Source organism: Cydia amplana, chromosome 2 (genome assembly GCF_948474715.1).
Source record: "Cydia amplana chromosome 2, ilCydAmpl1.1, whole genome shotgun sequence".
Classification (NCBI taxonomy): domain Eukaryota; kingdom Metazoa; phylum Arthropoda; class Insecta; order Lepidoptera; family Tortricidae; genus Cydia; species Cydia amplana.
The window spans coordinates 2,721,712-2,735,358 of NC_086070.1; the positions used below are offsets into that span (position 1 = coordinate 2,721,712).

The following is a 13,647-nucleotide window of genomic DNA, read 5'->3' on the forward strand; positions in this document are numbered from 1 at the left end:
TGTCACAGTCTCACATATTTTTTGTTCCCCACGGTAAATTTAGTATGGATTATGGTGGGCAACAAATAAATTCGACCAATCATAGCGTCGCATTGCGTATGTTTTGTCCCTTACGAAGGCACGCGTATACCACTTCTATAGGATGCTACCTTCTATGTTGACCAAGTATAGCTAACCAAGTCAGTGCAAAGTTAGCTTGGTCTGACTCTATAAAAATTTCAGAAACAGTATTGTTTGATTTATGTGGAAGACACTCATTTTTAGTTACCTATATATTGTTTAGCATTTTTTAAAGCACTTTTCCAAATTATTTAGCATAATTCTGGCATAATCTAGACATAAGTCTGGCACTTTTTCAAATTCCGAGTTGGAAACACTGCACGTCACGTCAAAACGTCACCATTTCACAATAATACAAGATTCAGAAGTATTTATTCCGTAAATTTATTTATTTTATGAAGCAACAATAACAACAAATTATCATGGACGTAAGTTACAAGCATCACTATTCTCTAAGATACTGAATATTTTATTTACCTTTCACTTATTAACCTTTTAAAATGTTTATAGGAAAGCAACATACCCATCGACATAAATATAGGAAAATTGCAAGACTGGCTGGTCAGCCGTCGGCACGTGAACAAGGAATGGCAGAAGAACATCATAGCCGTTAGAGAAAAAATAAACAATGCCATACAGGACATGCCAGCGCACCAAGACATAGCTGCTTTACTTTCAGGCAGTTACATCAATTATTTCCATTGTCAGAAGATCATAGAGATTTTAAAAGAAACTGAGGCGGATACTAAGAATCTCTTTGGACGGTATGGTTCTCAGAGGATGAAGGACTGGCTGGATGTGGTGAAGAGTTATGAAAAAGAAAACTTGTACTTGGCGGAGGCAGCACAGATGTTGGTTAGGAATATTAATTATGAGATTCCAAGTTTGAAGAAACAGATTGCTAAGGAGGAGCAGTTGCAAGTTGTAAGTGTTTTTGTGTCCTTTTAGCCCTTTTCTACCCTTCAGGTGTAGGCCTCCTTCACTTTACGCCATTCATCACGGTTCTGTGCAGCCTGGAGTCACCTCATTCCCGCAGTCCTTTTGATGTTTTTGTGTATTTGTTATAACATCATGTATAAAGTTTGTTTTTACGTTTTTATTTTTGCGTATCAAGTCAAGACGCACCTGTATTAGAATAATATTGCTTACCTATTGTAATAAAAAAAGTAAGTTTAATAATGAAAGAGATGTATACCCTTTTGATTTATTGGAAATAAATCTTTACTATTTGTAATACAGAATTATGTTTATCATCATACTTTCATTCTACATTGAAGGAATATGAAAAGAAGAATGCAGACCACCTGAAGAATGAGGCATCAATGAAGTCAGAGTTCCTGGCGCAGTGCCGGCAGCTCGGGATCCAGGGGGACAAGATCAAGAGGGAGCTGGTGGAGCGGCTGAAGGAACTGCCTGAGATATATGAAGATGTATGTATATTTTTATGCAATTTTCAACTTTAGGCACTTTTATGTAGGGTTCGTTTTTAAAATGCCAATAAAAATTATAATACTAGAGATTGCAAAAAAAAAGATTTAAGCACACATTTAGACTTTAGTGACTACACAAACTAGCTACACTACTAGACACACATATTCATCATATGACTTTATTACTCTAGCTTTACTACAACATATTTAATTTTACAGCGCATTGGCGCCCCTAGCTGTAATGATGTAAAATTACCCCTTAATAATAAGTAATATCACTTTATGTGTTTGATGCAAATGTGTTTTAATTAAATCCATTTTTGTATTTCAATTTCAGATCGGCAAATCTCTAAAACCCATCCAACCCGGCATAGATCTCTACTCCGCCTTCACCAAATATGCCCTCGGAGACAAGGCTCCTGAAGTGCTACCGTTACTGCAGTTTGTGGTGAACCACGGTAATGTGACGGTGTATGAGTGGAGCTACGGGGAGCCTCCGCTGGCCGTTGAACCTGATCCGGTACATATTGAGCTGGACGATGAAGACGGTGCTGGTGATAAGGTATTTGTTTATTATTTTGAAGTTTCAAATTGTTTTAAAAGTTTAAAGAAAGATGGGATGAGTAATTCTTAAAAATATTAGAATCGTAATGCTTTATTTGTAAAACATAGGTATACATGGGTCTTAGCTTAGGTATATACATTTGAACACTATGTTTTGCCGGTTGGCATACAAATGTCAAAGAGAACGGAAATCTAATTCAATATTGCAAAATGTTATAACTTATAAAATAAATTACAATAAAAATTAGTCTGAAGTTTATTACATTGTGAAATTTTATGATATTTTTAAGTTCTATTCTTATCTTATCTTATGAATTTCGAGGGCTCTTGCGGATATACTTCGATCTATATAGGGATCTTTTGTGCAATTACCCCCTTATAAGCTCGCAGAATCACGAGCTCGTTCCATCCCAATGGAACCCTGTCATAAAAAAACCAAAATTTTTCAAATGTTTTTACTTGATGGTTCATTTTCAGATAGATTTCGGCGATGGCGGTGGCATTGACTTCGGTACAGACGCGGCCGCCGACATTGACTTTGGGGATGGCGATACAGGCGAGATCGACTGGGGCAACATTGACAGTGCACCGGCTATTGACCTGGTAAGTTATCGTAAATCATGGTGACAGGTTACTTACTTACTTACTTCGTAACTCATACATAATGAATAAAAAAAAACCGGCCAAGTGCGAGTCCGACTCGCGCACGAAGGGTTCCGTACCATTACGCAGGCAACAGAAATACATCATCTGTGAAAATTTCAACTGCGGTTTATGATTTACTTACTAGATCTCGTTCAAACCAATTTTCGGTGGAAGTTTGCATGGTAATGTACATCATATATTTTTTTTAGTTTTATCATTCTCTTATTTCGAAGTTACAGGGGGGAGGGGGACTCATTTTACCACTTTGGAAGTGTCTCTCGCGCAAACTATTCAGTTTAGAAAAAAATTATAGTATCGATCTGGCTAGGTCTGTTATCTCTGGGAAAACACGCGTTTTTGAGTTTTTATATGTTTTCCGAGCAAAGCTCGGTCTCCTAGATTTTATATTGTTATAAGATTAGTTTATTCACAGGACCTATCAAGCGATCTAGCCGCCGTGGCTTTAGAAGAGTCTGGTATAGTGGTGGAGTCAGCTGGCGTGGCGGGCGGCACTGCGCGCGGCCGCGACGCTCTCACGCTGCTCGACAACCCTAGCACCAGGAACCAGATCATTGACCAACTAGTCGAGGTCAGTATAGTGCCTCTATGAGCTAGGTGTAGACCACGCGTGCCTCCACGGTTCCGCTTCCGTCATTATCGAACCTAATCACAAAGTTTCACAAGAATCGATTGAGAAATGCGACCTGTAGGCCTAGCACAAGATTGGCGCGACAGTATCTCGCGGCGAGATCATGTGCTAGCCCGGCTGTAGTTGAGAAACGGGCAGACTTGCATAAAAAAACGAAAACTGAAACGGAGGCTCTTCGTTCGAGTTTCGCGCTCGCTCGGTCACCTAGTATCACTGGCCATAGAGTCTGGTATAGTGGTGGAGTCAGCCGGCCGAGACGCTCTCACGCTGCTCGACAACCCTAGCACCAGGAACCAGATCATTGACCAACTAGTCGAGGTCAGTATAGTGCCTCTATGAGCTAGGTGTAGACCACGCGTGCCTCCACGGTTCCGCTTCCGTCATTATCGAACCTAATCACAAAGTTTCACAAGAATCGATTGAGAAATGCGACCTGTAGGCCTAGCACAAGATTGGCGCGACAGTATCTCGCGGCGAGATCATGTGCTAGCCCGGCTGTAGTTGAGAAACGGGCAGACTTGCATAAAAAAACGAAAACTGAAACGGAGGCTCTTCGTTCGAGTTTCGCGCTCGCTCGGTCACCTAGTATCACTGGCCATAGAGTCTGGTATAGTGGTGGAGTCAGCCGGCCGAGACGCTCTCACGCTGCTCGACAACCCTAGCACCAGGAACCAGATCATTGACCAACTAGTCGAGGTCAGTATAGTGCCTCTATGAGCTAGGTGTAGACCACGCGTGCCTCCACGGTTCCGCTTCCGTCATTATCGAACCTAATCACAAAGTTTCACAAGAATCGATTGAGAAATGCGACCTGTAGGCCTAGCACAAGATTGGCGCGACAGTATCTCGCGGCGAGATCATGTGCTAGCCCGGCTGTAGTTGAGAAACGGGCAGACTTGCATAAAAAAACGAAAACTGAAACGGAGGCTCTTCGTTCGAGTTTCGCGCTCGCTCGGTCACCTAGTATCACTGGCCATAGAGTCTGGTATAGTGGTGGAGTCAGCCGGCCGAGACGCTCTCACGCTGCTCGACAACCCTAGCACCAGGAACCAGATCATCGACCAACTAGTCGAGGTCAGTATAGTGCCTCTATGAGCTAGGTGTAGACCACGCGTGCCTCCACGGTTCCGCTTCCGTCATTATCGAACCTAATCACAAAGTTTCACGAGAATCGATTGAGAAATGCGACCTGTAGGCCTAGCACATGATTGGCGCGACAGTATCTCGCGGCGAGATTATGTGCTAGCCCGGCTGTAGTTGAGAAACGGGCAGACTTGCATAAAAAAACGAAAGCTGAAACGAAGGCTCTTCGTTCGAGTTTCGCGCTCGCTCGGTCACCTATTATCAGTGGCCATAGAGTCTGGTATAGTGGTAGAGTCAGCCGGCCGAGACGCTCTCACGCTGCTCGACAACCCTAGCACCAGGAACCAGATCATTGACCAACTAGTCGAGGTCAGTATAGTATTTGTGTCGAAGTCTAGTCAAAGGTCCCACTTTGTCGCTTACCATAAGGACGACATTTGCTTGTATCTTTATACGAATAACCAGTCAAAGCGACTTTATGGCAAGCGACAAAGTGGGACGTTTTGCCGGCCGCGGACATATCTAGTTTTGAATAATCCACATAAAGAAACAATGATATTTGCAAGGACCACAAAACTTGATAATGACCTCAATGTAATCCAAGTTTCTTATTGTTCTTTGTCTTGTATTTACAGTTCCGAGGCTTATAGCACGTCTTGTTAATAGCGCCATAAATAAATGGCCATAAATATGTTATATCAGATTCCAGATTCCAGATTAATAGTCGTACAATGATTACCTACTACCTACTGTATTCTGATATTTAATACTCAAGAACCTATTTTTTTGTTTACGTAATAAGACTCATATTGTGTACTACGTATAGTTTATAATTAAGTGAATAATTAATAAATAATTAATATTGTCCTTCGCTGCCTGAAACACAGGGAATCCTAGTTCAGGCATTTGTAAATCACTAGTCTTTATAAATTCTTAGTCTTTAAGAGCAACCACTGTACTAAACTTTTCTCAATAAATTATTTGTATTTGTATTTGTATATGTAATATAACATAAAGTGTTTGTATTCACAGCTCGAATCCTTCCTAAAGATGCGGCTGTACGAGACGAGTACCGACACACAGTCCTTCTCGCTCTTCCAGCAACTGCCGACGGAGAGCCCGGCCGCGCTGGCCGCCATGTTGGCGACCGCTCAGGCCAGCGCCACGCGACTCACCGCCACCAACCATTTGCACAACGTCAAACACTCACCTAGGTAAAGTGGACGTCAGCTGCCGCTCCGTTGGTCCTTCTCTCTACCTAGAATCCTTCATAAACAAGCGGCTGTACGAGACGAGCACCGACACACAGTCCTTCTCGCTCTTCCAGCAGCTGCCGACGGAGGGCCCGGCCGCGCTGGCCGCCATGTTGGCGACCGCTCAAACCAGCGCCGCGCGACTAACCGCCACCAACCATTTGCACAACGTCAAACACTCCCCTAGGTAAAGTGGACGTCAGCTGCCGCTCCGTTGGTTCTTCTCTCTAAGAAGCGGCTGTACGAGACGAGCACCGACACACAGTCCTTCTCGCTCTTCCAGCAGCTGCCGACGGAGAGCCCGGCCGCGCTGGCCGCCATGTTGGCGACCGCTCAAACCAGCGCCGCGCGACTCACCGCCACCAACCATTTGCACAACGTCAAACACTCACCTAGGTAAAGTGGACGTCAGCTGCCGCTCCGTTGGTTCTTCTTTCTACCTCGAATCCTTCATAAACAAGCGGCTGTACGAGAGGAGCACCGACACACAGTCCTTCTCGCTCTTCCAGCAGCTGCCGACGGAGAGTCCGGCCGCGCTGGCCGCCATGTTGGCGACCGCTCAGGCCAGCGCCGCGCGACTCACCGCCACCAACCATTTGCACAACGTTAAACATTCGCCTAGGTAAAGTGGAGAACGTCAGCTGCCGCTCGGTCGACAAGGAAGTACCGTGCATTTTACCGCTGGTATAGGTGAACCAGGATCTATTGAGGGTGCGCCATGTTGCGGAATTTCACAGGAACTAATTTTTTCATACTACACTGAATTGTCACCCTATACATGAGAATAACAGCGCCCTCTTGACAATTATCATATATTACTGGTCAGGTTATATAGTTGTAGGACGTCATTGACTTCAAGCATTGTCCTAGGTACACTCAGCTGCAAAAGTGCATACCAGAGAGTAGTGTAATATATAGGACAGTGCATACCCATTTTATGAATGGGATTCATTCAAAATGTGTCGATGCAATTCGTAAGGCTAGGTTCACACGGCGTTGATTTTTCCCGTATACCGTATACGAGATTTTATCGAATAGTAGATCTTACTCCGTTGTAGTAAGGTTCATCTGTTAAAGACGTTAATACTTCCACAAGACGCGCCTCTACGAGACGAGAACCGACACAGTCCTTGATTTTTGAACAGATGCATGCGTCAAAAATCGTCGTAAACGTTTAATAAGTCCGACCGACCGGTCTGGCCTAGTGGGTAGTGACCCTGCCTCTGAAGCCGCGGTCCTGGGTTCTAATCCCAGTAAGGGCATTTATTTGTGTGATGAGCACGGATATTTGTTCCTGAGTCATGGTTGTTTTCTATGTATTTAAGTATTTGTATATTATATCTATCGTTGTCTGAGTACCCACAACACAAGCCTTCTTGAGCTTACTGTGGGGCTTAGTCAATTTGTGTAAAAATGGCCTATAATATTTATTTATTTATTTATTGAATAAGTTTTATTTTTTGGTCACAGATACGTGGACATGCTGACAGAACAACTGAAACAAAAGCTGGTGGTGTGCGACAAGCTAGCCGGGCTAGCGGCGCGCGTCATACAGCAGCGCGAGGCGGCCATAGCGCGGGCACAAAGCCTGCGGCCCGAGGTCTCCGCCCTGATCGCTCGCAGCCGGACACTGCAGGAACAGGTACTGAAACATAGCTGTAGTGGGGCTAAAATACAGCCTCGAATAACTGAAACAAAAGCTGGTGGTGTGCGACAAGCTAGCAGGGCTCGCGGCGCGCGTCATACAGCAGCGCGAGGCGGCCATAGCGCGGGCACAAAGCCTGCGGCCCGAGGTCTCCGCCCTGATCGCTCGCAGCCGTACACTGCAGGAACAGGTACTGAAACATAGCTGTAGTGGGGCTAAAATACAGCCTCGAATAACTGAAACAAAAGCTGGTGGTGTGCGACAAGCTAGCAGGGCTCGCGGCGCGCGTCATACAGCAGCGCGAGGCGGCCATAGCGCGGGCACTAAGCCTGCGGCCCGAGGTCTCCGCCCTGATCGCTCGCAGCCGGACACTGCAGGAACAGGTACTGAAACATAGCTATAGTGGGGCTAAAATACAGTCTCGAACAACTGAAACAAAAGCTGGTGGTGTGCGACAAGCTAGCAGGGCTCGCGGCGCGCGTCATACAGCAGCGCGAGGCGGCCATAGCGCGGGCACTAAGCCTGCGGCCCGAGGTCTCCGCCCTGATCGCTCGCAGCCGTACACTGCAGGAACAGGTACTGAAACATAGCTGTAGTGGGGCTAAAATACAGCCTCGAATAACTGAAACAAAAGCTGGTGGTGTGCGACAAGCTAGCAGGGCTCGCGGCGCGCGTCATACAGCAGCGCGAGGCGGCCATAGCGCGGGCACAAAGCCTGCGGCCCGAGGTCTCCGCCCTGGTCGCTCGCAGCCGGACACTGCAGGAACAGGTACTGAATCATCTGCATTATCTACACCAAACAGGCCGCGTAGCCAAGATGCCAATCGCTTACGCTCCGTAGCGATCGAAACGCAACTGTCACTGTCGCACTAATATTGAAGAGTGATGGAGAGACACAAAGCGTTTCTTTGTCGAAGCGATAGCGATTGTCACCTTGGCTAGGCCGTCAGACTAGATAAAACGACAAAACAGAATGCACGGAAAACGTCAATCAAATCAACTACAAATGTCAGTCAAATCTATAACCTTCCCAAGTAACCAAATATATGTACGTCGAAGAGATTATCTTAGTAGCTTTTTAAAATTATTGGGATGGTTTTTTTATGGACCAACACAGCTAGATATAGCTGTCACAGCTAGATGCAGTCTAGGCCACCTTACATATCACTCAAAATCATCACTTATAAGTCGATTCTACTAGCCAACACGAGGTTTAATTTACCTATAAAATTTACCTACATAAAATTACTTTGCCACTATTTTGGATAAAATGCAACGTTCTAATCCGTTTATATGGCAGATTTTGGATATTATTGCCCAGTCAATAAGGGTCGTAATAGATGATTTTACTTTATGCTCTAGAACATAATAAGCAACTTTATGTCGTCTACGCACGAGTTAAAGTCGAACTTTACGAGCATGAGAAGTGAAAAAATATTTGTTTTGCAGATCGAAGCGGATATATCTAAGAAGTACAAAGGCCGCCCGGTGAACATCATAGGCGGCGTCAAATTCTTATGAGCAGCCAGTACAAAGGCAAAATGACCCTGTTTCCCATTGTTGACCTCTGTATTTAATATATGGCAAAGTTTATTTACAATCTGACTGTTTCATTCAAAGAGCATCGATTAGTCGAAATTAAACTTTCGTGAGACTATTATTTTAAACTGTTTAGACCAGGGATGTTGCGGATGCAGATTTTTTGACATCCGCGGATGCGGATGTCAAGATTAGGTACTTAGAAAACGTCAAATATTACATTTTTAGTATTTTGTTATTTAAAAAAACGAAACGTTTAGTATTTGATCAAGAATATAGGTGCGTTATATTTAATAAACAGTAACTTGGCCGACTTTTCTGGATCTAGACGATTTCGTTATAGGTAATGACGAAATTACCTGGCACTTACGCCGCCACTAAGACGTTCCTGTACCGACTTGTTCGACATCCGCATCCACATAAGTTCCGCATCGATTTTATGTGGATGCGGTTGCAGATGCGGATGTTGAAAATAATGCGGAAGTTCCGCAGTTGCGGATGCGGAAGTTCCGCAGTTGCGTCAAAAGTTCCTTCCACAGTTACGCTGTGTGAGGAAGTTTCAAGAGAAACGCACAGTTGAGATCCCACTAACCCGGGGATAACCGGTTAAACCGTTAACCCAATGACTAATTGTACTGGTAACCATGGTAACTCCAGGTTATACCGGTTAAACCCGGGTTATTGAATGGTGCAAGTGGCTCTAAGTGGTCGCGTCGAGCGATGGCAGAAAAAAGCGGCAGGGATTAATCCGAACAATTTCTGTTGCGACATGCATTCTGGGCTATAACCGTGAAAATCGAAGTTCGCAAATTGCGAGCATTTTTCTCTGTCACTCTAATTACGCCTTCATTGGAGGAAACGATAAAGATCCCCAGCAATTTGCGAATTTCGGTTTTCGCGGTAGCCCCTCTGAGATAAACTGATAGAAGGGTTATTTACATAAACGTTCTGATTCTGACAGGTTTATAATGTTGTCCATTCGGATAAATGAATGATGAGCCATGAGCCATACATAGTATTTTGTCTCGTTAGCACTCCAAGCAGTTTTTGAAGATCGAAGAATGCTTTTACGACCTTATGTGGTGAAAAAAAAAAATCCTTTCCAAATCCTAAGTAATTTTTCGATACAACAATATTTGCTATGTACCTTGTCAATGTTTATTATTATTTATTAACATGTTTAAAAGCCCCCGAAAGCCTATTTAAAAAACAAATATATTTGTATTTCAATTATTTACCTAAACATGATTGCTCAACTACCAGCAGAGCTAAATATACATCATACCGTGATTTGTCTCTGTCATAGTCCCCAGTGCACTTGAGAATTGCTTCACTTTGCACTTAACACACTGCCGCGTACTAACAACACAGCTAATTGACCAATAGTAAACCTTAATACTTCGAAATAAGGTTCAAGTGAGGCACAGTCGCCATCGGATATATCGGAGAGGCAAAGGTGCTCACAAATATCTGAACACGCCTCTATTGTTGTGGCGCTAAAGTGCGTGTTCAGATAATTTGAGCACCTCGGCCGCTCCGATATATGTGATGTCTGTACTGTGTTGACGATAGTATTTACTCGCTAGGTGTCAGTTTACATTGTTTGTTTACTTGCGGAATTAGCCTTACACTATGTTTGATGTTTGCAAGATTATTGCGTTACGGCCCTGGACTAGTAGGATCATCTATACTTCTATAGAGAGCGATCATGTGCAAGAGAATAGTATTTATTAGTAAACATTCATTGATTGTAATAGATGTGTAAAGGCTATGAGAAATTCTTGTTTCTAATTGGACAGGCAATGTTAATGGGCGTTTTTTTTTGTTGTCCTAAACACTTTTTTTTCAAATTTGGGATTTTTTATGTTATTTCTACTCAGAATTACGAGCTCTTTCTATACTAATAGGAGAAAAAAAAGTGTCCCAAAATTTCCATACATTTTTCGATCTTTCCATTACGCGACCACCATACAAAGTCTATGAAAAATGGTGACGGAATGGAAATAAAAACCTTAGGACACTTTTTTTCTCCTATTAGGATAGAAAGAGCTCGTGATTCTGAGTAGAAATAACATAAAAAAAACAAATTTGAAACAAAAAAATTTGGGACAACAAAAAAAAAACGCCCTAATAGCGCTTTACGGCTCCGTACGCGGTAATTCGGTGGTAAAAAGTAGACGTTAGATAATTCAGTAACGGCATATGGGGCAAATTATGGAAGGAATCATAGGAAGGTGGGTCAAACACAAAACTGTGTTCGCGTCTTTCCTGTAGACATACCTACACAAAAGTTAAGGGCTGTTTAGGTTAATTTTCTTATTTAACCCTATTCTATATTAAAAGGTAGGTACTCCTTTTATTTGGATAATTATGATAAAATAATAATTACCTACATGCCCACAAGCTTTTAACTATTGCCCGCAGTAGAGAAAACTTCTGTGTTCGCGCGAACTGTACAATCAATCAATCAATTTATTTTGCTATAATAAGGGTTGATTGATTGATACAGTTATCTGACTGATGAATTTTTTTAGACTTCTCTAGATATCTCTCTATTACAAGCAATCTCTTTGCGTGTTAGATTATTAAATAACGCATACAAAGGCTTAACATATTTCGTTATGGTTTACAAATTCAAATATTAACTGATTCATTGAAAAAATAAATAAAATAATTATTCAAATGTTAATTTTTTCTTCAAAGTGATATTAATGATATTTCAGATCTTCCTTCTTTAGTACCTAAACCTGTAAGGAATTACGGTAAATGATGATTAATGATTATGATTATGTTTCGGAACATAATGTCCTAGACCAAAATAATCTAGTTCTAGTTACCTACTTCTTTTTTTTCCATCTTCATATAGGTATGTGTGGATACTTATTTAGATTCAAAGATAGTCAATAAGCTTTTTTATTAAACACTATTTTGTACATACCGCGGTAATGAATGCCAATTTGGGCTCGTTAATACTTTGCCATTTTCAAAAATACCTACACCGATTTCGAATTTTTTACCAAATATAATAAAAAATCTCATAAATTATGCCAACTTTTGCAACAGGTCAAAGAAAGTTATAATTATAAGTAGCCATCAGCACAAAGTGAGATAACATTACAAGTATTCACACGAGAGAAAATTTCTTCTAACCATCTATGTCCCACGCGTATGGATGTAAGAAATCGTCTTTGCCGCCTTCGAGGCCTTGAGAGTCTTAAGGGTTCGAGTCTTTAAGCTTCGAAATGAGCGTTATTCACAACACTAGTTATTATGTGACAACTTGACAAGTCTTAATTGACGCAGCTTTCATTACTCACGCTGTGATGCCAAGAACCTTGTGGAAGGGGTTATTTCCCACTAGTTGCCACCAAGTTGTTAGTTGTTACCAGTGGTAACAACTGAGATTTTTTGCGCATCTTTTACTATTGGGAACAACTGAGAAGATTTTTTTTTCAGTTGTTACCACCGGGGGCTGGTGAAAATGAAATTACCACTTTTACCACTGGTAACAACTTTATGGTTAACGGCTTACTAGCCTAGTCCGTAGTGACCCTACCTACGAAACATGAGATCCCGGGCTCGGGTTCGAATCCCGGTAAGGATGTTAGGTTCCTGAGTTAAGGGTGTTATCTATCATAATAATCTATGTATCTAAGCAATCTAAGTATGTTTTATCATCGCCCATAGCAAAGGCTTTGCTTCGTTTGGGACTAGGTTAGTCTGTATAAGATTGTCCCCAAATAGGTATATTTAAGTTTAAGTATATTTATCTATTTTATTTTATTTAGTGGGAATAACTTATAATTAATATCTCTAAATTATATCTAGGGGTCATTTCACAAGTTTAAGTTCATCTTGGTTTAACTAAATCTAGTACCTAACTATACACAGAAGTTTTTGCATAAAAAGTGACTAAATAATGAACTATACTGGAATCCAGAATTACATAGAGTAAACCGACAGTTGCGGGACTTACGGGCTTGCATTTCATGAGATTATAAACATGTATAAACTTCATAATTTTTATGTTACTTTGTTTTACAGCAGGCTGGGCCAAAAACACGTTGACGAGAATTTTTACTAGGGCATATTGTTGATAATTTTAACAAACCTATTCGTTAATATAAGGAGAATATTTTGAAGTAAATAGTAAATACGTTGTATATATTAGTTATTGCACGAGTAAATTGGAGTTTTAATTTTGAATGACATCAAGAAAAGAAAAATATTCCTAATTTTTAGTGTTCCGCACAAAACTTTGTTCGCGGAACACTTATTTTTTGTCAACGTAGTTTTGGGCTACCCTGTACCTTCTCTATTATAGGTATGTATTTTATACTTAGAGTAGAGAGATTAGGACTCACATAAATACAACATTCATACATAGGTACATAGACATCTAAAGTATGCTCGGAAAAATAAAACTCTTCTTTTAGTACAGGTATTTGATAAATTCATGAATTAACGACGTCCCCAGTAATATGGATAGTAATATGGATAGTAATACGGATAGTAATACGGGTAATAATATGCTGGATAATAGTAGAAGGGATACATAACGCATTTGATACTGGTTCCATTCTTATCTTGTCTTCGGGTGCCACAAGGTCCTACGCGGGTGGCAGTTTCTGTGCCATAAGTATCCAGTGAAAACAATTTCTCCTGAACCTTTGATTGAAATCTGTTCCATATATCATACAATGTGTTTTCTTTGGATCTGATTTCTGGAAAACCTGGGAATGAATATTTATTTTGGTCCTTTGAAATAGTTTCTTGGTG

General features: G+C 41.7%; 1 protein-coding gene across 1 annotated transcript; it reads left to right on the plus strand.

Moving 5' to 3' along the window:
* The first annotated feature begins 379 nt into the window (after positions 1 to 379).
* On the plus strand, positions 380 to 8,927 carry LOC134662068 (CDK5 regulatory subunit-associated protein 3). The gene is made up of 9 exons (XM_063518344.1): positions 380 to 488; positions 571 to 984; positions 1,338 to 1,490; positions 1,828 to 2,052; positions 2,532 to 2,657; positions 3,133 to 3,288; positions 5,464 to 5,645; positions 7,155 to 7,326; positions 8,779 to 8,927. The coding sequence occupies exons 1-9, from the start codon at positions 483 to 485 to the stop codon at positions 8,848 to 8,850; spliced, it is 1,506 nt and encodes a 501-aa protein (XP_063374414.1). The 5' UTR covers positions 380 to 482; the 3' UTR covers positions 8,851 to 8,927.
* Positions 8,928 to 13,647: the final 4,720 nt, after the last annotated feature.

Excerpts from the sequence above, each read along its gene's own strand:
- LOC134662068 (XM_063518344.1), top strand. Across the intron at positions 2,658-3,132 it reads GTGCACCGGCTATTGACCTG|GACCTATCAAGCGATCTAGC; the intron begins GTAAGTTATCGT and ends GTTTATTCACAG. Across the intron at positions 7,327-8,778 it reads GCCGGACACTGCAGGAACAG|ATCGAAGCGGATATATCTAA; the intron begins GTACTGAAACAT and ends TTTGTTTTGCAG.